General features: G+C 37.1%; 1 protein-coding gene across 6 annotated transcripts in view; it reads left to right on the top strand.

Moving 5' to 3' along the window:
• COMMD10 (COMM domain containing 10) overlaps positions 1 to 27,272 on the top strand; it is a 110,200-nt gene that overhangs the window by 1,978 nt on the left and 80,950 nt on the right. For 4 of the 6 annotated variants that reach the window (XM_065045360.1, XM_065045361.1, XM_065045362.1 and 1 more), the window contains exons 3-5: positions 484 to 594; positions 2,210 to 2,365; positions 19,467 to 19,577. In XM_065045360.1, coding sequence (XP_064901432.1) covers positions 484 to 594; positions 2,210 to 2,365; positions 19,467 to 19,577 — 378 coding nt within the window. Of the gene's footprint in view, positions 1 to 483; positions 595 to 2,209; positions 2,366 to 19,466; positions 19,578 to 21,694; positions 21,785 to 27,272 lie in introns of all 6 variants that reach the window. The other 2 variants (XR_010468839.1, XM_065045363.1) reach the window with 2 other exon arrangements.

The following is a 27,272-nucleotide window of genomic DNA, read 5'->3' as shown; positions in this document are numbered from 1 at the left end:
AAGAAGCATACATTAGACCTTTATTTCCTTAAAACAGCCTGGGTGGTTTTCAGAAGAGTATCCAAAGTGAAAGAAGCATATGTAATTAACTTCACTGCAGTTTTGCATTTTGTTTTCTTTGGGGTCTGATTCAAGTAACACACTTTGTACTTTCCTTATTTTTATTTATAAAAGGTTGTTGGAGATGATCTGATAGTTAAAAGAAAAATATTTATTTAGTGACTCTCAGGTGCAAGGAGAAAGCATTTTCTTGTGATGTGTTTCAAGTAATCCTGGTAAATTCTCGTGGCTTTTCATTCTGATTTTCAGTGAGAGGAATTGCATTGCATTTTTCTGTTGGAAAAGAGCTTTACTTTGTTATTTCTATTTAGAAACAACTGGGCAGCCACTATGTTTCTAAAATGGGGAGAAAGTTTTTGTATTGAGGAAGTACGTTCTCAGTTGCTAAATGGAATGTTACCACTAACCATTTTTGTGCTTCAGGGTGAAAGTAGCTTCAGTGAAGAGGAGGAAGAAAAACTTCAAATAGCTTTTTCATTGGAAAAGCAGGATCTTCATCTGGTTCTTGAAACTATATCATTCATTTTGGAACAGGTACCTTGTTTCTGTTCTTATGAAGTGATAAATATATTTTTTATCCGATTGTAAATTTCAAAGATAAAAAAGTCAAGTTAAAAAGGAGGTAGCGAAAACATGTATCTCTAATATGTGATGTATGTTTTGGAGGCATAGTTTTATTGCTTTTGTTTGAATGCCTTCCTGATTTGCTTTGGACTCGTTGCATTTGTGGAGAGTTTCCAGTTGATGTAAAAGTAGGTGGTGGAAGCAAGCTCTGCATGGCACCAAGAAAAGTGTTGGTAATTACGTGATGTAGTCTTTCCTCTTATTCATTGGAAGCAAGCCAGCCATGCATTACTTTAGTTCCTGTAAGCAAAATATTAGATGGCGTTATTTGGCACTGCTTAGGTGGTATGAAGCGTCAGTTACGGAAAACTTTCATGCACAGCAGCAGTCTGTACTTAGTTGAACAGGTGCACCTGATGTAGTTTTAGTGTCTGAATGAGGTGACTGCATGGTGTAGAGCTAAGTATCTTATAAACAGGGAAAGTTTTTGTGATTAGTTCCCTTAGTTAACACATTTTACAACATTAGAAAGCAAGCAAGCAAATGGCTTCTATCCACCAAAATATCAAAGCGAAACCTGGGGTCACGTCTGGACTGGAATTTTGAATTCTCATCTCAACCAGACAGCAAACTTATCTGTTTTATTGCCTGGTTCTAATTTCATCAGACTGCTTCATTTATATAAGGATTATTGACAATGAACAGAAAAAGTGGTTCAGTCTCCTCTAGGACTTTTCTTTTGCATTAAGAAAAAAAAAGGGGGGGGGGGGAAGGTTATTGATATCTGCCCAAAGAAGAGTCCCAGATGGAATACATGTTTTATGAGGACCCTTCTGTATTCCTGCAGATAGCTACACTTTTTAGAATAGCCCTCTGTTCTGTGAAAGCATAACTTATTTAACAGCCCTTTGGCTTATGGACGCATTATAGACAATAAGTCTGCTGCATGGTCTTTGGCACTTGGGTTGTTCCTTTTTCATTTTTTTCCCTTCTCTGGTGCAGGTAGAGTCCTATTTTGAAAGTGGAAAGTGGCATAATATTATACATAGAATGTTTACCACAAAAAATGATACTAATATGGAGGTTATATCTAACCTTTTTTGGCACACTACTCCTGTCTTTTCAGAACATTACCTTGTAGTTCAGTCTTGCTTGAACAGTGTGAATTTGGAAAAGTTGTCCTTTCTTCATGATCACAATTAACTTCAAAGCCCAGTTTTGTGAGGTTTTTTTGTTTATGTGTGTGTGTGTTTTCTTCCCAGTGGTAGCTGCTTTGGCATTATGTACAGTAGAAACACATACGTACACTCAAATCTAGCTTGTGTAGGCATTTTTTTCATGATTTTCCTGTTTTGAGAAGAGTCAGTTGTATTGTTGTATTATTGTATTTTGAGACACAATTGAGGTAGTTAAACTTTTCTGTCTTCTCAGCCAGAGGGTTAAGATGAGCAGGATGCTTGCAGTCCCACAATACAATTGCTAGTAAAAATCCTGTGTGAACATGCTGGCCGTCTGTGGTAGAGTATTATCTGGCACCACTCGTAGAGCAGTACTCAAGAACAGCAGTTATTTTTCCTTTTAACAGGCAGTCTATCATAATTTGAAGCCTGCTTCATTGCAACAACAGCTGCAAAGCATTCACCTGGATCAAGACAAAACTGAAGCATTTGCCAGCGCATGGGCAGCTGCAGGTCAAGAGACAATTGAAAAGTTCAGACAGAGGGTTTTGACCCCTCAGAAGGTAATGTTGTGGTGTTGGGGTTTTTTTGTCTGTTCATTTGTTTTTAATAGAGAGTAAAGCTGTGTAGTTTTGTTTTAAAGCAAGGGGCTTAAACTAAGATACAAAGTTTGTGACAAGCCAAGGTACTGGAAAATAAAAGGGTACTTATCAGATTGTAGATAAATGTGATTGGGGCAGTGGAATTCCATTGTCTTCAAGAGCTATTACACGTTTGCTGAGCTGCTGTAACTGTTGGAACCTGACTATATGTGCACTGTTAACAATGCAACCTACATGGAGATACGTGTGAATATGCTTTACAGTAGGGCAAGGGTAAAGCAAGCTCATGACACTTGTAGTGGTTTAGCTCATGAACATGTTGATTCTTGATACTTAAAGTGTATCTGAGCTTCTGCCACCTTTTTTGTAAGCTGGTTGGATGGTGCATTTTATGAGATGCTTACTATGATTTTGAAATACTTTTCTACAATGGCATAATAATCTTGCTTCATGTGTGCCTGTTACCAGTGAAAACTTTGGCAAATGCTGTGGAAGTCTCATTGTGTCTTTAGGCATGAATATCTACATCTATAAGAAGGTATAATAACATCCTTCTGTTGATTCATAAAAAGCCTTCAACTGCATTAGAAGATGTATGCCGAACACATAAGTGTCAGCCAGGATCAAATAGTTCAGAAGCATTGTGGAACGCTGACTCAGTTATTCTTGCTTTATTTTTATCGTTGCTGTATATCTTGTTTGGATAAGATTCAGTTTGTTCCTTTCTGATTTGATTAGTAAAATATACATAGAAAATAGATTTTCTATATACGGTACACATGACACACTGACAGAATAGAACAACATAATTTATACCAGCAGGTTTACACCTAAATAAACCTAGGATTTTATTTAGGTGTAAAATGCACATTTTGAGAAGACAAGATGGGTCTGTGGAGCAGACTAAAGATATTCAGAATTGCATCACAGGTGATTTTTCAAAATTATTTTAACTTGATCCTCTGTAAAACTGGGTAATTTTAGACACAAAACTTGTAGAATTTTCGTATGCAAAATTAGGGTAACTCACAAACCCAGCCAGGTAAATGACTGATGATGTAAGTATGCAGAAAAAAATTGAATTGAACAAGGCATTTTGGGCTTCTGTCTTTTTGAGATGATAATGTTTACCAGTGCCAAGTGTACAAGTCCCAAAGTTTATGTGGTCAGCGATACAGTGAGTATGTAGGCAAGTATGACTGTCCATTGAAGGAGGGGAGTAATTTGAAAACCAGGTGACATAATGGAATGTTAATAAGGCTGACTTTTCAGAATGCAGTAAATGTGTGCAGAATGGAAGGCAATTCTGAAGAAAACCTATACAGCAGCTGTCAGAGAATTTTCTTCAGACAGGTTATGCTCTAATACGTATATTTCTACTGAGTCTTCAGCGTATGAGAAACTAATAAAAACACCTTTGATCCTCTTTTATTTGGAGCTTGCACCATACACAGTTGTGGTCCTTCTGTGGCCTAGTTTGGGGATGACATTGCCCTGTTTCTTGTCTGCAGTTTAGTGAGCCCTGCAACATACAATACTTCTGGCATATCTTACGATATTGGAGATTCTTTATGACTTCAGCATGATCTCATATATTGTGGTGACATTTTGCTAGTGTATTACATCTCATATAAAGTAGTTTGAAGCTGTCATTTGTAATTAAGCTTGCAGAAAAGCAGCTGTCAAAATATCGTAGTGCAACTTCCTTCTTTTTTAGTCTGAGAGCAGGTTTAGATGTGTGCCTCTACATGTGCTTAAAGCATAATTTCCCTTCCTTTTTTCCTAGCCTGGATAACAAATTGAGTATCAGTTTGGGTGTGAGTGTAAAACTTGTTTTGAGAACATCTTAATCCCATAGACTTTAATTGACAGAACTAATTGCTAAATAAAGTATTTATTCTGCTATCAAGGCACAGAGAGGTAAAATATTTTAAAAATTGCATGGGCTAATGGAAGAACTTGCCATCTCCTTATAATTTTATGAATCTTCTTGTAATGTCTTTTGAGGGCTGCTGATGACTGCATGATCCCGTCATTATTTGCTATATTATCTTTCTATACCTTTCATCAACCTCTCTAGTTAAAGTTAGAATCTTGAAAAATACTTAGATCAGAGTGGGTTTTTTTAGATTAGATTTACGATTTAGTTTTTTAGATTTATTTACGTATTATATCAACTTTTTCCATTGTAAATACAGAAGTGCTTCTTTACATGGCCATGCGTAAGTTAATGACTTGTGTTGTTCACTTCTCTCATAGAAGCAATATTAGGTACATAGAAAGAGTATGACTGTTCTGTTGTCATAATTATCAGCAACAAAATTGCATAATCATAGATTGGCTGAGGTTGGAAGCAACCGCTGGAGATCATCTGGTCCAACCAGCCTGCTCAAGTGGGGCCAGCTGAGTCAGTTGCCCAGGACTGTGTCCATACAGCTTTTGAACATCTCTAAGGATGGAGACTCCACCACATCTCTGGGCAACCTGTAGCAGTGCTTGGTCATCCTCAAAGTGCAAAAGTGTTTCCTGTGTTCAGACAGAGCCTCCTTCTTGAAGACAGGAAGAAGTTCAACAAGGCCAAGTGCTCCTGGGTTGGGGCAACCCCCAGCAGCAACACAGGCTGGGGGACGAAGAAATTGAGAGCAACCTTGCAGAGAAGGACCTGGGGGTACTGCTGGATGAAAAATTGGACATGAGCCATCAATGTGCTCTTACAGTCCAGAAGGCCAATTGTACCTTGGGCTCCATCAAAAGAAGTGTGGCCAGCAGGTCGAGGGAGGTGATTCTGCCCCTCTACTTCACTCTGTTGAGACCCCACCTGGAGTTCTAGGTCCAGCTCTGGAGCGCTCAGCACAGGAAAGACCAGAAGAGGCCACAGAAATGATCAGAGGGGTGGAACAGCTGTGCTGTGAGGACAGGCTGAGAGAGCTGGGGTTGTTCAGCCTGGAGAAAGCCCTGGGGAGACCTTGTTGCAGCTGTTCAGTACTTAAAGGAGGCTCATAAGAAAGATGGAGAGAGACCTTTTTCTGGGGCCTGTAGCAGCAGCAGAACGAGGGGCAATAGTGTTAAACCAAAAGTCAGTAGGTTTAGGCTGGATATAAGGACGAAATTTTTTATGATGAGAGTGGTGAGGCACTGGCACAGGCTGCTCAGTGAAGCTGTGGATGCCCCAACCCTGGAAGTGTTCAAGGTCAGATTTGAAAAACACAATCTATTGAAAGATGTTCCTGCCCACAGCAGGAGGGTTGGACTAGATGATCTTCAAAGGTTCCTTCCAACCCAAACTATTATATGATGGTATGAATACAGATTTTTTTCTTTCGTACTCCATGTTTGGTAGGGGCTTTTACTGACCTTTTTAGGTGGTGTTCAGGGCGACATCATATTAATTTAGAATTCAGAGTATGTGTGAGTATTTTATGTTTTCACTTTCCATGTGCCTTTCTGTACACTTATCAACTCCCAATTTTCTTTATAATGGCTTTAGTGTGTGTATGTATGGCATTGCTCGTTTGGATCCAAGTGCAGAATCAGGGTCATGATTAGTATTACTGAGATTCTGATAGTGCTGTTCTGGCATGATTGGGTGTTCAGGGAAACTGTGTGCAAGGCAGAGTTTGCAATGTAATTAAGAAAGATCTAATTGGAATTTTATCTTCATTTTTTAAGTGTTTTACTAAAACCCAAGTGGCAAAATAAATTTGAGTCTCTCCCGGCATATGGGGCTTACAAGTTGTGTATTGTGGAAGTATTGAAATGCTGCCACTAAGTCTGCTTTAGGTAGTGTACACAAGGAGAACCAGGCACTAATCTTTCATTTCTCTTTCAAGGCAATGTACAATGGTTGACAGTTTTTAATTTAGAGGTATGGTTTGCACATCACACAATCATTGGAGCCTTTGGGCAAATTTAAGGAAGAACTGAAGACTGACCAAGTTACAGACAAAATTAGTACTAATTAATTTGTCTCATCACTGTTTTCAAGAGAGTAGGCCACTGCATCTTTTGGCTTGCAGCAGTGCTCGGATTTGGAGTCTAGACCACTAGTTGCTATAAGAAGTAATTTCTTATAGATATTTTGCTTGTATTGACATGTTGTTTCTCTTAAACCAGATTATTTTCTCACCTGCAAGGTACAACTTGGTAAAAACTAGTTTTCTGGGCTCTGGGTCTCTTAGTTCTGTGCAAAAGATGTAGGTGGTTATGAGCTGGCTGATAGCTTCATTGGGGTGCCAAGCCAAACTGAGTTTGTTAGTGCAACAGAATAAGTATTTCCCAGAATACTGATTAGGTGGAGTTCTCTATGGCATATTGAACACTACTTCTAATTGTTAGAGAAAAAAGTGTTCTTTTTTGAACATAGGCATTTGAAATTTTTTTGTTGCAGACTGCTTAATTGATAGGACATTATCATCTTGAGAAATTAATAAAAACTATAGTTAGACTGAAGCTGTATTGTTTAATAGCATTTATTTGCTCACTTCATATTTTCATTTTTCTCCACTAAACTAGAGGCAGTCTTCAGCTGCACAAGGTTATTAATGATGTATATTCTCCTGTTGCATTAATTGGTTCTTTGAATCTTTATTCGTATGGCAGTCCCTTTATGATATTATTTCTGCTGTATAATACAATCCTAGTCAATTAGAATGATGGGATTTCTATCAGATTTTTCTTTGAATACATTCTTAATTTGGCCTCTAGAAATATAGGACAATGATAATAGTCAATCTGAAATATCAGTCTTGTCCAGTTTTTAAGTCTTTGCTTGGTAATGTATCAGTTTAGAAATCAGGACACATATCGATCAGATTAAAGTGTATTTTTTCCTCTCCGCAAAGAAGAGCTAGCTTTTTAGTAGGGTTCACTTGGAATTCTTGTGGCAATTTTTCATCAGTTATGTTGCTTTTCTCCTCCTCCTGCTCCCCCTAGATGATGTTTTCTGCATCTGTCTTTGTAGTCTGTGTCTATTTGTTTTAAAAAGGCAGGTCAAGCTAAATGCCTCATAGCTTTCTTGGTTTGGAAAACTATTCAAGATATCTTTAAAATGTATATAATAAATATAAGAGTCCTAAGTTGCCAAGCAGGAGAAGTTTTTTATAGCCTTCAGACAGCTTTACTTAATATAATGATGCGTGGGAATGCAACTAGTGAAATTACATACCTAAAATTCTTGAAAGAGCTGTCAATTCTGTATCTTGACTGCCTGTTTGAAGCCATATGGGAGAAATGCTGAAAGCAGTTTTCTCAGAAACTGGACTTCTTGCTAAGGGGTGTATATGTAATGTGAATATGCTAAATTCTCTCTGCTAAATGCTGGCAAATCTACAGAAATACTCTGAAACACATAACATCTTGTGGTGCTTAGGATAGAAAAGAAGCAATTTGGTGTGCAATGTATGTGTCATGGGGGAAAAATTCTTTCTGATGTCAGAAGAAATGCAAAATAAGGAGGGATACAGCTCAAAGGAAGAATCTTTCTGTTTCTCGTTAGTGTCTAATCCACTAGTCATTGTTACAGTGACAAACAGAGGTCACAAAGATGATGTTGTACCTGTAGGCATTGTCACAATGAATTGTGAACCAGCTTGTGTTATATGATGCCATCACATACAGTGGCAAAGAGAACGCAAATGATGAAAGATGTAGTAAAGACCCAGTTTTATACCTACTAAGATTGATTTTCATAGTCAGCTACAGCACGACTGAATCTGTTTAATCTTCCACTCATCCTGCTTTGTTAGTATTTTAATTGTTTGCAATTCTAGGTATTACTTCTTTAAGATTTTTCTAAATGAGTGTCTTCCTATCCTTCTTATGCTCTTCAGTCTTCTACCAAGAAAGTGTAAATGATAAAGGTTGGAAGAAGGTACATTAAAAACATCTAAAACATGTGTTCTGTTCCTACATGCAAAATAGCATATTTTAAGGCTATAAAGGAGTACTGTGCTTATCTTGTGTAACTTCCTCTGTAATACAAACTGCCATTTTTTCTTCCATGTGTAAAAAAGCTTTTGAAATGGGAGCCTGGCTGTAATTTCAAGGCATGAAATGACAGGTAATTTCTGGGTTATTTTTTATGGTTTTAAAAATGTGTGCCTTATCTCTAATTAAAATCTGTCTGTCTTCATCTTCCCACAGTTGGATCTTGCTATATATTCTCTGCTATATAAAAGAGCCAGTCAGCTCTGACTTTTCCATATAAGTGCTCATAGACTGGTGCATATTTTTACACAGCTCTGTGCCCACAAATTTCCCAGAGACAGAGCACAGCACCACTTTTTGCTTTTGCACAAAGTGAATCCCTAAATACTAGGGTTGTGGAAATTTGAATGCTGTTTCTAATGTTTGTCATATAGTTCCTTTCTGTTTGCTTTCAAGCTAGCTGCTTATCAGTTAAAATACATGTAAAGATGAAAACCTGCAGTAACTTCAATTAGGGAAAAGTCTTTTGAAGTTGTTGCTTCTTAGCACTAGTCTTGCTCTACCAATTTCATGTCATATTATTTCTTTTGTTTCCTCCCTTTTGAAGTACACTGGTACTTCTTGGTGTGTGTCTTTTCCCTTTTTAAATGCAAAGATTAAAGATGTGAGGGGTTCTGTTTTGAATATTGAACAAAGAAGTCTGAAAATAGCTTTTTCCTGGCATATATGCTAAGTAAGGTTTGCTGAAGAGAAATAGGACTTTATCCTTGCAGAGGAAAAGGGAAGTCAGAGGAAATTACCTCTCCAGGAGAGAGCCAGTCTTGGATGAAGAAGCTAGCTCATCTTAAATATTCACCAAGTAAGATGGCTTTGGGTGCATAACTTGTGCAGGTTTTCCTTTTAGAGTTAAGTCTGAGTCTCTATTTTTAATATGCTCTTAATATTTAAGTCCTCTCTGAGAGGTAACCGAGGTAGTGGCTTTTTGGCTTGCTCTTCTTGCTTTTTCTAACATTAATTACAAGATGAAACTCCCAGCTTATGAAGGTAAAACACATATTTTTCTTCATTTTATTTTCTTTCTGCCTCTTAAAGTTACTGGTATCATTAGGGAAAGGTGTGGTGAGGGATCTGAGAGCTGCAGAGCAAACATAGCTCATGGCCTGTGGCTCTCGTCAGTATCTCTCTATCCCATTCACTTGCTTTAACCACTCGGGTGTATCTTTGGCCCGGCCTGTCAGCGGTCTATTGGTCTTACAGTACCTTCTTTTGAGGCTAACATATAAAACCACATAAACAGTTCCTTTTTGTTTTTAAAACTTTCAGAATTTTTTCTTTGGGAATTGATCAGTCTTTTTACAGGATTCTGTAAATTCACTGTCCATCTGCCTGACCCAATCCAACACTTTCCTTGCCCTTATGTTACAATTATCACTGTGTCTAATCAAGATACAATCATAGCACGTGACACTACTTCAGACCCTAGAATATTATTCTTGTCTGCTGGTGAAAAACATTAGAGCCGCTTTCCTTTTTGCTTTGTTTTGTTTGTTTGCTGATCGTCTTTCAATATCTGCAAGATTAAGGCAGGTCTGGATTTGACATTGCATTCTAGTATTGTGACTAGATAGGTAAGATCCATCCAGTGATTCTTTTTTATTTTTTTTTTTGTTACAACTCCTTGACTAAGAGAAATTGCAAAACTATCATTAAGGTTGCAAACTCTGGTCTTAAAATTTAGCAAGAGGCACTGTAGTTGCCTTTGCGACCTCTGCCTAACTTGGCTGTGAATATGTGTTATGACTGCCTTTAAGTACAGACTTTCTTCCCTTTTAAAAAAACAAAAAAACCAAAAAAACTATTATCTTGACTTTGTTTTACAGATGGGTGGATGTATGTAAGGCTTCGTTGATAGTTATGTACCATTTTTGTGGTGACTGCTCCGAGTCTTGGGTTTAGTTTGTAAGATTTGCCTGGTCATTCAATTTGTGACTCGTATCTCTGGATAAAAATTGAGTCTTACAGATTTTAAATCTGCCATTAAGACTGCTTTCACTGAAAACACAAAATGCCTTAGTAATCCATTTAAAATAAAACGGGGATACTGAATTGTGTTGAAGTTGAATATTTTTTGTACAGTAGTGGGAAAGATTTTGAAATAATGTATACCGTCAAGTTTTTCCATTACTATTCAAAATGCGATAGAGGACTGTAGTCAGAAAATTTATGCAGCTGATGTGAAAATCCACCTGTTTCACTGCAGAATTCCTAGCCCATGGAGCAGTTGTTAGGTGAGGCCTGTTGAAAAGGAGCTGCAACATCCAGAACTTCCTTCAAAGACATCCAGGGCAGCTTAGTACAACTGAAGCCAGTAGCAACAATAAGAATGGAAGTCAGTGTGTTCATGCAGCCATCTCCCCTGCCCCTAGTGCTGGAGTTTCCCATCCGTAGGAAACTGATGTTTGATCTGGGATTTATCTTAAAGGAAACACTCTCTTCCCGATTACAGAATATTTCTGTGATGAAGACCCTGCCTGTGATGATTGGCAAATTATGCCTTTCATGCACTGCCTTCCTCTTACAAATGTGCACCTTTTATTCTGTTTTAATATTTGTTTGCTATATTAAGTACAGTTTTACCTTCATCCTGCTGGTGTCTCCTCTGCACTAACATTCTTTTGTTAAGCAGACAGAGAGTGTTTTTGAAGGAGTTCACAGTCAGACATGTTTTGTCATCTTTCTGTTGGCCTCTTACCTAAATTATTTTCATCATCACAGCAGGCAAAATTGACATTTTCATATGTAATTTGGAGTTTCGATTCTTCAATGCTAAGTGTGCTGACAGAGAGCAGAATTGGCATCCTAGGCTGTAAATTGTAGAGAGCAGACTTAAAGGTTTGCTACAGTTTTATGTTGGTGTGATTGCACAGGTCTGAAGTTAGAGTAGTGTTTTGTATACCAGTGCTTTTCCTAACATGTAACACTCCCTTAGTCCTCTCCCATCCATACAAAACTGATAGTTAATTAATTAAAACTATACATCTGTGTTGCAGTACTTTCTTTAAATTAAAGTTAGTAATTTGTGTAAATATGACTTAGTACATTTTGTCTAATTTTATTGTTGAAAGCAGTGGGGAGAGGACCCCCAAAGTTTAAAACAGGAGTATTCTGACTTTCTTTTTCTACAATGAAATGAGGAGTACTTGATCTTCAGTGGAGGAGCTATGGGAGTTACTCTTTCAAGAATTAAATTGGGTGAAGGGATAGCCATAGTAATTTTCCTCTAGGTTATTTGGTTAGAACAGCTGATATATGTGTATTTTAAGTGAAAGATCTGCACCAAAAAAATTATTTATTTCCTTTTTTTTAGTTGGAATGCATTCTTAAGTGGTTTTTGTCAGTGTGATATATGGTATTGTAATAATATGAGAAAAAGATTTGCTGAAGATGTCTTTCATATCCTATTGTGTCTCAATTAATTGTTCGTAACAGCTTCGGTGAGAGTAATACTATGGACACCTTAAATTACATAAATAAGTCTTTCAGATTGTTTCAGGAAATGTTTTTATCTTTAAGGTTGGACTGTTCCTCTCAAATTAGAGGGAAAAATAGCTGAAATGAGTTGGCGTCTGAGTTAAAAAGAGAGAATTCTGATTTCATTTGTTAAAACAGGATTTAATTTTTCTGTTTCTGTAGTTGCCTTTGGAGTCAGGACGGGTTCCTTTCTAAGGTTCATGTAGCCAGAGGCATTGAGTTGTTCACTTTCCCCATTACTGCAAGCAGACACATGATACAGTGCACTTCCTGAATTTGTCAGGCTCTGTCTTTAAAGTATATAATACTTTCGCTTACACTGGTGCTACTCAGGGGTAGTTCTTCAACCTTATTTCTTCAGCTATCATAAATCTACTTCCTCAAGAATGGACTGAAAGCTGTGTTTTCATCCCCCTATTATGCACTCTGGTGTAGTGTTAGTTACTTACTCTTAACGCTATAGTAGTAGAAGTTTAGGCTTTGGAATCTTAAGTTACCATTATTTACTTTAGACTGTGAGTTAAAGTAGGCTTTTAACTAGATGAGCACTCCAACATGGATGTAGTGAAGCTGAACTTGCTTTGAAGAGCAGTTGCTGTGTGTGAACAGATACAGTGCTCTTAAGAGATACACAGCATGTGGTAGAAGTAGATGAGGAGACTGTAAGTCTGAAAAATAGTGCCATTACACTTTCATATTGTTATTATTTTTTTCAGAAAAAGCGTTAAAGAAACAAGCATGTTGGTGTGTTGTTGTGGTTGGTTGGTTGGTTGTTTTTTTAGGATGTGAAATACATAATCCCATGTACAGGAACATTTTGAGTTATCCCAAATACCATATAATTTTGAACTGAATGGCCTCTCAAATTAAGGATTGAAGTACTTGAAAATCAAATGGGTGGGTCCACATACCAGTGGCACATGAATCTAATTTCTGTATTATTGTAACCATCCTACTATCTGAAATAGCCTACTATCTGAAATAGGCTTCTGCCTAACAGAAAACCATTTTCTATGGTATTGGTAAAGATTAAGTCAGTAAGAAGTTCTTTTTGGCATGCAATTTCTATTGCAGTTTTTAAAAACCTCACAAAAATGAAGTCAATTACAGTGCTTCAGCCTGTCCTCAAAGCCATCAGACTGCCTGTGAAGGACAGTAACTATATGAACCACCAGTAACTGTATTAAACTACCCTGAAGTGCCTCTTTGAGTACTGACTCGAAGTCAGGAGACTTGGATGTTGTTTTTCAGCTGTGCAAGGCTAAACCTGCATTCTGTGCCATACGAAGCTGCCGGCAACCAAGAACAGGTATGTCTCTATTAACCAAGTCCTTCAGCACCACCAATATCGCAAGAGGTTACACTATTAGAAGCACCCAGTTTTGTGCCAAGGTTTGAATTTTCAGGAGGGATGTTAAGACTTATTTTCAACTGTGCTCAAGTTAGTCTTGTCACTAGAGGCCCATTCAACTGAACTGATGAGTACATTATGAACTAGATGAGTAAGATTTAGTATCATACCGTAATTTCCTTAGTACACGTTCTTCTTCTCAATTTTTGCAGCATGTGACATAGTTACTCTAAAGGTTACTCTTGCTGGCTTGTCATTCTGACTATGGGCCACAGGCTCCGTTTGCTTTAAAATTCTCATCCCTCATGTTGGAAAGCTTCAACAGCCCCTTAGCAACTTCAGGGTAATGAAAACCTTTTGCTCTCTAAAAAGGTACATGTTATTAGGAGGTTTTGTTGCTTTAAAAAAAAAAAAGTGCAAAAAGACAAACTAAAACATAACCCATTGATGATGGGAAAAATACCCAACTGAAATAATACAGTTGAAAAATTATTATATAGTTGATTTTTAAACATTACCAAATGTAGCGATAATATTACCACTTTTTTTACCAGATACCTTTTGGCAATACTCAAAACATTTTTTGTAATAGCAGTAGACTTCAAAAATTGCACATGCTAGTTTGCTTAAGCTGTGTGTTCCTTTCCCATCCAGGGCTTTCATAAGCTTTTTTTTACCCATAAACACAGAATACTGAACAGTGCTGCTAATTTAGAATTGCTTCTGCGTCCTCTGCCCATCAGACTTGTTAACAAGAGTTCAGCCTAGAGGGCTGGTTTTTTTTTTCACATCTTAGACTTTAAGGTGAAATTCTAATTTTGAAATTTCTTGCTATTTGCTAAATGCTAATCGGCATTTCGCTCTCCCTGTAGAAATGCATACGCTCGTTTGTCTGAGAGGCTAATAATGGAAATGCCAGGATCCTGACAATCTTTGCTGAAGCCAGTTTATTTATAGTGGCTTGTTAAATTATATTTAACCTATAATGCTGATTAATTGCATTTGTGCACGTGTTCTGAATTGTGTATGTGTTCTGAATATAACACAATGTAATTATTCTCTCATTAGCTGAAGATTATGATTTCATGTTTTAGTGTTACACAGAAGTGAAGTACATAATATTTTATTCTATTTAGGGAAAGATAGGTGTTCTCAAAGCTGCAAATCTTGCCAAGAGAATGGAGTTCAAGAGTCTGATTGAAATAATTAGATCTTCATAATATGTTACATTTGAGCTATAAAATGATCAGCTTTTCTGTAACTGTCTAAATCTCTGTCGGTTATAAAAACCTCAGTCATGTTGATTTTATGTGTCTAAGCAGTATTTCCATACTGCAGGCTCAGTGCTTTGTTTACTAATCGTTACTCTCACTTTCTCTGAGGTCAATGCTTACAGCACTTTCTAAGGGACAAATCGGTACCAAATCATGGGTTACCTGTGGAGGAGAAATAGTGGTTTGCATGGTATTGTGTCATCCTGCTTGCATTGTGGTAAGAAGTAGGCTGTTTGTGTTACATCAGTGAGTTCTGAGGGCAATAATACCGATTTTTCTATAGTTCATGTAATGATTCTTTATGATGTTAGATGACCTTCTGAAAGTTTAGTCTTCTAGAAGCAAGTGATTTATATGAAAATTCCAGTTTTCCATTTAAAATTAAAACAAGCTTCCAGTCTTCATGGATGTAGAGACAGACAGGAGATGTGATCTCAGTCCAAAATAAGAAAATATCCCCTTTCCCTGCTCTGGTACTGACTGAGCGTTTAAACCCCTTTTTGCCTCTCCTCTCTTAGAAATACTGGACTCTGCTCTAGAAGTTTTGAACAGCTGAAGATGGAAGAGTTAGGGAAGACATTTTAGGTGCTCATGTGTTTTCTGAAATTGTTTACGGTTTCATTTTTCCCCTTTTTCCCAATATTCCCACGTTATTTTATTTTCTCAAATTAAAGTCTTTGCCAACGTATTTTTTTCAGTGTGAGTTTCTCAGTCACTTTGGCTCTGTTCTTAGTCCTTCAGGTTGGAGTCCTACAACCTGCCTGTTCTGGATGTCCAGTCTGCCTGCATTCACTCTCAAAGCTGTAGTCTTTCATTTTTGAATTTAATAAACCTGTTTCTTCCCTGACGTTTTTAGCCTAAATATCTCTGCCAGAGAACATTTATTTGATTTCTCATTAAAGGGTATAAGATAAATACCTTTACATAGTTGAGAAAGGAAAATTATTTTGATTTTTTTTGACAACTAATATAGGAACTTGTCATATTTATCTGATTTATTGAATTTCTTCTCAGTTTTGTTTTAATTTGTAGTAATGTTTATAGGCAGTCAAAAGTGAAAGCTAGGGACTGTAGTGAAAATAACAGGAGGAAGAGACAATAGTATGTAAAAACATAATGGGCTGTAAGTGATGAGGGAAGTAGTGGATTCTGTGAATGTTAATTTTGGCTGGTGAAGTCCTTTATTTGGTTGGAGATTGTGCTTAAAGTTCATATCAGAAAAGCTGTGAAAGCTGACATGACATTTAGGGTGCATGGAATTTTTGCAGAGGGTGACTTTCACCAAGGTGTTTTACCATAGTTGTGTTAGATTGCTCATGATCCTGTCCTAATATGTAAAATACTACACTCTACTATTTAATATGGGAAGTACTCTGGCAGACAGGACAGTGGGCAAGAGTTGGAAGCTCCTGTGTTTTCCACTGGAGGAAAATGACTGTGGGTATCATAGACATCATCATAAATTGACCAGAGATTATACGTTTATTTACTTGTATAGGGTGTTAGTGATCTATAGATGAAGCATAAGATCCTCTTGTATTAGGCAACCTGGCAGCTCCTTAGTGTGGATCTGGCACAAGCATGGGTGGCCCTACATTTGTAGGGGGTGCAGGGCTGGTGTGGCAGCTACAACACTTTATCGTTTCTGCAGCGGGTACTGTGTGAGTGCTGGAAGGGAAAAGTGTGTTGGTTCTTGCATGCTTATTAGTCATGGCTGCCATGGTGTCTTCTTCAGAAGCCTGAGTGGAACAAAGTGGACGTGGGAACTGAGGATTACAGGGGCTGTCAAAAGCTTCCTCATATCTTTGCTGTCTGGAATCATTTGCCATAGGTTTCCTGCAGCAGATCTGAAGCATTTTAATAGTGCTTACTATTGCTTTTATTTAGTATCTATGTTTCTTCCTTTCATTGTTTTCCAGCTTGCACCTGTTTTTTGTTTTCTAAACATAACCCTGAGGTTAAATAAGTGCTGGAGATAACAGTGAGAACTTACAGTGCTAAATAGAACATTTTCAACAACGGTGGTTGTTGCAGTGACAAGGTAGCTTGCACATGTCTAAACTGCTGATAAGAAATTGTAAAAAGTAGGTAAAGGTCTACAGTAACTAAAAACATGGCTTTATTTTCGTGCTAGTTACAGAGAACTACTTCCCTGCCCCCCTCAGTAAATGCTTTTCAAGTAATGTATTGCAGATTCTGGCATCATATAGTCTCTCCCAATGTTCTGTTTTCTGTAACAAGTTTTATATCAGAAGTGAAAATAATTTTGTAGCCCTTTCATTTTTGAAAAAACAATGGTCCTAAAATATGTGTCACTTTGTGGCTACCAAATACTGTGCCTTGACAGAAATGCCATGCAGAAACATGTCACCACTCTCAAAAGGTTAATTGGTATTTCAGGATGTTGAATGTCTTCTGAGTAAACATGACCATAGCCAAATACATGTTACATTTTTCTTTCAAGAAAATAAATAGACCATTTTGAAGTCTTAGGCAGCATACTGTTTATTAATCAAATATTGTTCTCATATGGCTATATTTAAAACAGGAAAAACACATGAATCGGACAGGAAAAGAAAGTAATTTTAAGGTAAAGCAGTATAGAAAAAAGAATTATGACTGTCATTCAGCGATAAACTCAGGCCAGTGTGCTGCCACATGCATTGTATTTGTTCTGAGCCCTCTACAATATTCCTGGATTGATGTATATTAAAATTGAAATAGCAGACATAAATTTGTATTTCTTTACTTTCGATGGTTTGTTTTTTATGCTATATACAGTCACTGTTTAACGGCTTTAGGAAAGTCTTAAAAAGTCAGGCTTCCTAGGATATTGTTCTTGTCTCTAGTGGCATTGTTTTATAATCCTGGATAAGCTGCTAGCTTGGCTAGCTAAGGCTTGGTTTCCATACTACCATAATAAACAGTATAAGTAACTGATAGAAAGGCTTTTCTAAATTGAGGCGTGTGGGGCTTAAGCCTTAGTGACTACAGTATGAAGAGCCATCACATTGCAGATCTTGCTCACTATCTGTTTTTGACCAGAGTGGTTAGCTGTTCTATCAAAGTAGGTGGTACTGTTACCTGTCTCCTGCTTCGGGCTGCTCCCACCACTAGCCCGTGAGTCAGCATTTGGGTCGTTCTCTGTTGACGATTATCTATTTCGATAGGGTTCTTTAGCTGAACATAACTTCTTTCTTGATCTAAAACCTAGAATAAGGCAAGATGCTCCTGAGAGAAAGAGAGGTAATTTCTTTATTTAATTTCATTGAAGTTTGTGGAGAGAAAAATGTTGTCCAGCTCTGTCATTGTGGTATAATTTTCTGGAAGATTCCAGATAACTGACAGCACACAGGCTTGGCAGACTTGTCCATCAGTGTGATTGACTTGAGCAGATACACAGGATCTGCTTTGGATTGTCCTGTACTTTTGGGTGGGATAGTCAATGCCCTGTTATTTTTATCAACCTACATATAATCAAACTAGAGAATTGTGATTGAGATTTACTCTGCTTTCAGAATGAATAAAACTTGTCTTTTAAAGCATCTGTAGTACGTAGGCTGTGGGCATACTCTTACTAGAGCTACACCTACTACATAATGAGCTAGACCAGATTTACAGCATTTTAGCTCTGTCTGTTTGTGTTGCATGGATGCTTTCATCGATTTGATTACTGTGTAAACTTCCTTATTTTTACTACAGAATGAAGCCTGAGTAGGGGCATTTATTGCAGAGCGGCTAAGAGGCTGCAGGCTGACTTGCCAAGGTTCCTCCTACTGCCTTGTTCCTATAGCTGTCCACATGGTCAATCTGAGACTGTCTCTGTCTTTCCTTTAACTTTGTTTAGCCTTGTCTGACCTCCCTAACCATCTTGGACTGGCAGTGTTGATTAACAGGTCATGATATGTAATTTTCCTTTCGGTACGCTTAGTCATACAGCGTTCAGTGTTTGTTACGTGATTGGTATAATATCGATGCAATACACACAAAAAATGCAATTTAGTGTACATTAATGCGTAAATGTAAATGGTATAGCTGCAATGAATTTTGGAAGCTCAGTCTTTGAGTTGTGCCCATGGAAGACATTTCTGCCACTCAGTTTCTATTCTGGCTTTCATCTAGAGGTTACTGTCACTGTAGGAGGCAGGGCATGTGTTGGGTTCTCTGCTGAATTGTTGGACTGGTAGGAAGTTAAACGAGATGTGGTACACTTTCACTTCTAACAAGACAGCCACAGTATTTACTAGCAGATGTTAAGATTCATATTTCTTGCCAGATGTTAAGATTCATATTTCTACTTTCCTTTAGTCAGGAAGGCCAGGTTATTTCATGAGAGACTTGTAGTTCTGTTCTTGTGTACTTCATTAATGTGTGAGGTATAGTTTGATAATGCTTGAATATAATTTTAGATTAATGATTAAAAAGCAATTTGAGATGTATTTTTGTGTATCTTTTGATTAAAAATTCTGTTGCTCACATGCTTAAGTGGTTTTTGGTTTTTCAGTAGTAACAATTTAAAAAGCAGCACTGAATTATTTTTCTCATTAACGTCTGTATATGGTAGAACACACATGAGTAGACCTGTTGATTAAGAAATTGCCATTTTTAGCTGGAGGTGCTTTACCATTTATGGGTAATTTTTTTTTTTTTCCTAAAATAAAAATAAATATGAAATAAAACTGAATCCACAACTTTTCTGGTATGCTTCCCACAAGGAGTTTGGATCCTTAGTTGTGTTTTTTTTGTTTGGTTCGAGCAGATCTGAGGCACATGAGGTTGCTTTATTTCGCGTGGTCACAGGCGAGAGAGAAGCAAATCTGTCTTGAAGTCCAGGAGAATTTGCAGAATGTGCATTGTATAAAAATGCTTAACCTTTGTATAGCCTAACATTGCGTTCACTGACACAGACCATTCACAATATTGAAAGCTGACCTGAGAGCTTCTGTACCATCTGATTGTAATGTAAATTTGTGTTTTATAGCTTGAAACAATTGGATGGCAGCTTAATCTTCAAATGGCAGAGTCCATGCAAGCAAAGCTGAAGTCTCCACAAGCGGTGCTAGAGCTGGGAATGAGCAATGAAGATTCAAAGGTAAGAAATACATACCTGGCAGAGTTGGAATGAGTTGTGGTGATGGCCTTATGCTCAAAGTTTGGAGGCACAAGTTGGAACTGTTGGTAGTTGCTTGTCTTGCCAGAGTTATCATTTCTATGTTTAATGAAATTGTAGTAATCACTTAGAAATGTGACGTACTGATGTAATAGCATATCTATTAGGTAGACTGAGAGCTGTGTTACCACCTCTTTGGGCCGTAACGTAACAGAAATATCATGGAATATGGTTATTTTAGGTCTCTAAAATATCTTTGTAGATAATTAATTTCGTTCACATAGCATGTGATTCGTACTTATACTTTTAATGCCTAGTAGCTTGCAGCCTTCTGCCATGTGTAGTTGTGTAAGATATTACTGATCACTTGTAAACCGTCTGTGCTAATGATGTATTTATATGAATGATGGCATAGTATGTGAGGCCACAGAAAGCAAATATTTGGAGGTTTTGTGGTAAAGTCTTAAGTTCCATTATGTTCAATAAGCATAATTTTTTATCCATAAAATCTGTGTCCTCTGTTAGCTAGCATGTTTTAAATTAAACACATGAATTACTTTTTACCTTATCTTGCTAATAGAAATTGGAGTCTTTACTTCTGTGGTGTCTGTCAGAATATTCATCTATGAAAAAGTTGGTATAAAAGACTTGAGGGGAAAAATCAGAATTCACTTCTGCTTCAGTATTGCATTTAAATCACAGTAATTTTACTAATGTGTGTGGATTTTCTAATTTATAGTAAAATAGAAAAGCGTAGGTTTATGCTTCTCACCAGGACCTGTGGTAGTTGTATTTTTTTCAGCAGTGCACTGCAATCTGTATTTTTGTAATGCAAATAGAGGAACTAGACAATATTTTATGTCCAAGCTGCATTGGGCAGCACTGCATACAGATTCAGTTCTGTGGAAAAACAATTTTTAAAAAATTAGGGGAAAAAAAAAAAGTCACTTTCACATGACACAGAAAATTTGTGTCTTTCGTTTACAAATAGAATTCAGCAAGTAGATTTTTAGAATATTTTTATCTCTGTTTCTTTTTGTTGGTATAATTAGATACCAAGATCAGAATTATTTTGCAATAATTACAAGCCTAGAATAGATTTACAACTAGCTTTTAGCTAGAACAGTGCTACAAGAAAAACATACTGATATTCTCACACAACAGACACTAACATTTAAAACCCTGGGTTGGTGTGAAGATAATGACAGGGTTTTTTTCTGAATTTATTACATCTAGTATAGAATAGGTTTAGGATTGGCTAATATCTGCTTATATATTGACAAAAGTGTTGGAGCATAATTTTTATTCTGTATTTTGCATGATCTTTTTGTATTAAGTCATCTGAAAATCCTAGATACTACATACTTCTCTTTTTCCTTCCCCGAATGTGTGTGCCTTTTGCACAGAGGTCTGTCATGAATTTAGCATGTATGTTCTTAATGATTGTCTTCATTTCTTATAAAACTTTTTGTTTTGTTTCCTTATGGTTCATGTATTTAGCTTGAATTTTTTCAGGAAAGACCTGAAATGCTGTTACAGAGGAGCTTTTGTGAGCTGTTTCATTAGGGGGCAGTAGTGCTGTTTGTCACACTGCCTCTTTGCTCTTCTGAGAATACTCAGAATAAATTCTAAAAGTCAGATGTTATGCGAGGTGTTACATGTTTACATTTCTAATATGTATGTAATAATAGAAGTTTGTCTTGCTCATCCGCATATCTTATGTCTGTTAATAGAAAACCCCTTACCAAGCAAGGTAAATGAAATTGGCCATTGTTTCCACTTTTTCGAACTAAAAGAAATTGTACTAATACATTAATGTTTACTACAACTCACTTCACTTAAAGATCTTTTAAACAGTTCATTGTCAGAAGCTGACATTTAAAAGTAATATTTAAATTATCTCTCTGGGAGAGGTAATCAGAAAATGTGTGGGTATATGAATGTTATTTGTGCTTCATGAAATTAGAAGAGTCAGAGGATCTGCTGTATTCTATATAAATATTTATAGAGTGTATTTTGTCAGCTTCAGATGAAATGCAGAGTCCCATAGGTATTATACCATCAAAATTCAAAAGTGAGGCGATCTTTGGTTCTTTCAGGTGATTCGAGCTGCTGGTGACATTTGCATTGCCCAGGAAATATGCTGCTTTTGACTAGTAGTAATTTGGGATCAGATCACATCATTTTTGGTAAAGTCTTTTTTTTTCCTGGGTTTCATTACAATTTTCTCATTTGCTTATACTCAGACTTCGAATTATGCTTGGTTTGCATCCAACAAATATTTCACATATGCCATGTTAAAGTTTTTCACCATGGGGGCAGTTAATTAGGCTTATGAGTTATCAGGAGAGGTCACAGAGGTGCCAGCCTTGGAGATACTCAGGAGTCAAGGGGACAAACCCCTGAGCATCGTGACAGAAGCGCGGGGTCACCCTGTGGTGAGCGGGGCTGCCAGCCCCAGCCTTCCAGCCCCAGCCGTCCTGTCATCTGGGCTGCTCCACAGCTCAGTCACTGATGCTGTTGTGTATGAGGAGGACAAAATAGGGAGCTTTCAATTAGAAATCCAATTAACAGTGGTTTCTTATAGTGATTCAGAATTTGAAATGTTTAATTGCATTTCTAAATCTGAGGGAAGTGGAATTTCTATGAACTAGGCACACAAACCAAGCTAGTATTGTAGGAAACATATTTTTGAACTGCAGGATTGTTTTGCTTCCATGCTGACATTTTAATGAGCTAAGGTGACATTTAGAACTGATGTGTAAGATATTGGCTGTGTATTTAATAATGCTATTTGGTTTCAGATTTTTTTGGGGCTGTTGAGTGGCAACACAACAACCTGGGAATTTTTTACAGAGCATTATTATTTTTGTGACTATAGGGTGAATTAACCAGTAGAGGGAGCACAAATTAACAATCTGCTAATTATGATTTTGATTTGCAAACAAAGCTTGATCTCAAAAAGTACTCTCTTTATTTAATATCTGTTTCCTTCAGTAATTTATTTAATAGTTATCCACATAGACACACACTTGCACATTCTTTCCCGCTGTTAACAGTAGTAATTCCTTAGACCATCTAGTCCAGAGCTTTCTAAGCAACTGTGATCATTTTCTATAACCATAGAAGCCACATATAAAAAAAAAAAATGTAGTAAAGACTGTAGAAAATGTTTGAGGGCTTCAGAAATGTCACATCACTGGTACTGAATATCTTCACAGAGGAGGAGTATATTCTTAAAGAGTTTCTGCTATGCCTCTTCATTAGGAAGATCCTGTAAGGTACATTACAATATAGGTATTATTATTGTGTATTTTTATGCATCTGTAGTTAACATTTATTCTTGAAAATCTTTAGGATAAATAAACTATTTTTGCCTAGTGTTGTCTTTTGATAATAATCCATTTTTTTCTGTAAATCCATTCCACAGATTTCATTAGATTGAGTTATCTAATTACAGTTTTTCCTGTGGAAAGCTTTGCTCTTTTCTTGCCTTTCCCTCTCTTTATTTCATCTACGATTGTATTCTTTATCTTGCCCACTAAGGGCTTCTTGAGGGAGCTCTTATTTATTTATTTATTTTTCGATGTGAATGCTATGTATGCATTCCTTGTGATAATTCAATACTTTGGGTTTTTGTTCCTTCTTTATAGATGTATCTGAAGAATTTTGTTACAGGGTTTTGTCCGCAAATGCAAGACAAAAAATAACTGATAAATGTGCTGTTTTGTTAAATCTCCCAATGTAATACTTCTGACAGAAGACAGATAGTATTAAAATGTAACTATACTAATTTTAATTTATTTCCTTTTATTTCATTTCCCGTAACTTCTAGGTGCTTCGAAAGGGGAATAGAACGATGGAAATATTTTAAACTTTTTTTTTTCTGCAGCACATCATTCAAAATCAAACTTAGGTCTGACTTCATTAGAAACTAAGATGGTAATACATATTCATCATTCTACAGAGCAAATAAGTCTGGAAATCTTAAATGATTATTTTTTACTTGCTAAAAAAAAACAGGACATGGTTTGCTTTATTTGTCCTCCTAGTTTTTACAGTGTTTCTATAGATTTCTGGACTGTGAACAAATCTAGACCTTGGAGATTTTGCTCTGCTTACTTCAGTAAGCATGCCGTTCTGCTTCCTGAGTTTGCCATTGTGAATACTTTCCCCATCTTTAACAGCAAAGCAGAGTGTATGAGAAACAGAGCTTTTCTTCTAGCAGAGCTAGATGAATCAGTAATTGGATTCAGGCTGTAGATTCTGTGCAGCCTGTGTGGCATGCAGGCAGGACCTGCACGTAGACAGATATTTAAGGAGATAGTGGTGCTTCCCCTGCCCCTTCAGTTTAGCCCTTTGCTTCCCTCTGAAAATAAGTCACATATTTGAATTGGAGTAACAGTAAGAGTTGGTGGATGTTAGTGTTATGTTCCTATGCCAGAGAGGTACCATGATGTACCCCCTTCATTTGCCTTCTCAGTTCTCAGCTTTTGGGGTGATGCATTTAGATGCCAGTGTGTTGTGTTTTTGTTTTTAAATAGAGGAGTAATTTGTATCTGTAGTGCCTCGAAAAAAGAGGACAATTGAAAGACATGCTGGAGGAACTGTGATGAGGTGCAAAGACTAAACAATTTTGAATTGCTTCTCACTTTCATCAGCTACCTCTCAACCATTTCTTTTCCAATGAGGACATCACGCTTTTCCTTCCCGGAACACAAACAACCTTACATGTACACCCTTGAACAGAGTTTAGTCTTTTCATCAAGCAGATTTGTAAGTCTCTAGCAATTGCAAAAATAAGTAGGACAGGCCTTAAATGAATGCAAAAAGGTTTAAGGATGTGATTGAGAGAAAAGGTTTTTTTTGTTCTTATTTATTTATCTCTTTATTTATTTATCTCTTATTATTTCGTTCTTATTTAGAAGAGGTGGTTGGAGGCCTGGATAAGCTCAGACAACACAGTCATGGTTCAAGGTCTTTCTGAATTTCTGTAGACAAACAAGGTTGCTGCTTTTGGCAAGGTACATTATGAAACGAATTTTGTTCTGAGAAGTAAAATCTAGTAAATATTGCTGCTGATAGGAAAGCAGAAACTTCCCTGAGAGGAGGTTTTAGAATATTGAGAAAATTCCTCATATTTGTAGGAGCTGTAGTAAAGAACGACTCGTCATCTTCAGTGTGTGGAACACCTCAGAAAAATGAGCCTGAAATTTATAATTTGCTTCCAGGTTGTCACATTGCTACAGAAAGCCGTCAGAAATTTCATTGGTCAACAATGAGAGCCAGAAATTCCGGACTTGCAATGCACAGCAGTTCTTACATTAGACTGGTTTTGATCTATCATATATGTTTTCTCTGATTAAATCCACTTAATTAGAGGAAAAAATAAAGGTGCAGTCCAGAATTTCAAGATGCTGAGAAGACTCTTGTTTTCTTACAAACGTAGAAATAGATGGCAGAATAAACCATGTCCTGTAAGTTTGACATTTTACTTAGAAACCATTTACCAGATGGTGTGACTCTAGGAGTATGCGCTCACCTTTGGCAATTGTACTGCAGGGTATAGTTAATTATCTGTCTCCATTTGTGATCTTACATTATTTAATTACCCAGCTTATAGTCAGGATCTCTTTACAGGGATCTCTTTACAGGATGCTTGTGTTTCAGCTGGCTATATACACAATTTATGAATACAATCTATTAGACATTGATTTACAAACTCTGTAACTGGCTACAGCCTCTGCACATGCTCTGTTCCCACTAAAACACTCGTAACAGCTTTGTCCATCTGTCTTTGTGTTACGGAATTTAAGAAGAAAACTACCCCAGTTGGCCACGTATAGTTGGTTGCAGGCTTGGGCAACCTCAAGCCTGTAGTTAGCACTGAAACTCTTGCTTGGTACAGAAGTATATTAAATTGTCCATAATGTGAAACTTTACCATTTTCAGTCTAAATAAACAGCAGAAAAGTAGCTGAAAATTTTTAAGTTTAAACTTGATAGCCTGTTTCATTGCCAGGCAGAGTTAAACTTTGAGGCCCTGATGGCATTTGAAAAACACAAAGATCTTTTTTCTTACAAAATTTATTTCCTGTTTGCCTCAAACTGGTTTTGTAGGCTTGGTCCTTCAGTCTTTTCAGATAAAAAACATTCATGAGATTAATTGCAAATTCTCAGACATCTATATAATTTCTTGCCTGTTTTTCTCAAACTCTGCAGTGTTTTTGCAAATGAAACATTGTCTTCATTTGTGTGTAGCAATGGAAAATAAGCCCATTTTTTTCAGTACTTTTGCTATGCTTTTGCAGTCCTTCCTGGCAGTGTCAATCCCCTCGCTTCTACTTAGGCCACAAGCTCTGTGGGTCCCTTCACAAATGTGTTAAAAATTGGCATCTCACCCATGTCTGTTTCTTCCTGGCTCTAAGGTAGAAAGATAAGGTAGAGTAAGAAATGGGTGAGATGAGTGTGGGTGAGATGAAATGGGTGTGATCATAAAAGTTGAACTTTAACAGCAAGGCTCAGTCTTACCAACATAACTCTTCTGCATGTGTTCTCTGTTACAATGAGGTTGACTGCTGCCTTTGAGGATTGGGGGTGAGGGCAGAGGAAGACAACATATAATCTCTCAGTCAGCAGCTTTCTAATGTGGATGTTTAAAACCAGGTAATTTTTCCATTTATAGATACATAAAATCTGTCCTGAATGTTAGAAGGTCAAAATTCAGAGGGTCATAAGGCCTTTAGATATATCAAGTCAGTAGTATTTTCTGGTGTTTAAATCAGGTAGGAGTGGCTGCCTCTTGCATTATTTGACAATTAGTAGCAAGCAGAGACGAGTTGGAATATGTTCTTTGTAAAAGTAGGAGGTTAAGTTTTTATGTATGAAAGCCTTGATCTTGGGGAAGCTGTGCAGAACTGCCTATAAACATGTGTCTGTGCATTTTCTGAGTACCACTGGTAGTGCTGCTCAGTTTTTCATCTTCAGCTTCTCAGTTCTTCCATCTGTAAAATGGTGAACTTGTTAGTGCTCAGCAGCTGCAACCTGGGGACACTTGTGGAAAGTTTTGGTATCTATTAATCTTTCATTTTTCCTTTTAGGGGTTCTAAATGAAAAAAGTTGTTGAGAGATGTGGAATTTAAAAAAAAATTTGTGTGCTTTTTCTCAGTAGACTTGTACTTCAAAATACTTTACATCTTTAAGACCCAGCTGTGTTTTATTTTCCTGTTGCTGGTTTCCATGTAAGGGATACCCTGTAGGGGTCGTTGGAAGAGTTAGGATTGTGTTCTACAATCATGATTACTGCCCGTTTTTCATTTTTACTGACATTTCAGAAGCAGTTGCCTTGCTCTTCATTACGATAGCGATACCTTGGGAACAGTTTGTGCTTTGCTGTTCACTTCTTGGGTGGGAATGGAGGAGGTGTCCTCTTCTTCATGCCTTGTCCTCTGGTAGCGCATGCTGTGTTGGAGGCACTCTGTGTATATGAGGAGACCTTTAGCCAGAGAGAAGCAAAATATAAAAAAGAGGGAATTAAAAGTAAGATCTAAATGTGTCTACAGTGTTTTAATGGAAGTTGTGAAGTTGCCTATAAATACCTCTAACTTTTCTAGCTGCACCATAGAAATGCAATTTTGGAGTCACTTGAAAAAGGTTAGTGACTTTGCTTGGGGTATCC

The sequence above is a fragment of the Columba livia genome, chromosome Z (assembly GCF_036013475.1).
Source record: "Columba livia isolate bColLiv1 breed racing homer chromosome Z, bColLiv1.pat.W.v2, whole genome shotgun sequence".
In the NCBI taxonomy this organism is placed as follows: domain Eukaryota; kingdom Metazoa; phylum Chordata; class Aves; order Columbiformes; family Columbidae; genus Columba; species Columba livia.
Note: the sequence above shows the minus strand (reverse complement) of the source record. Positions and strands in the feature narration are given on the sequence as shown.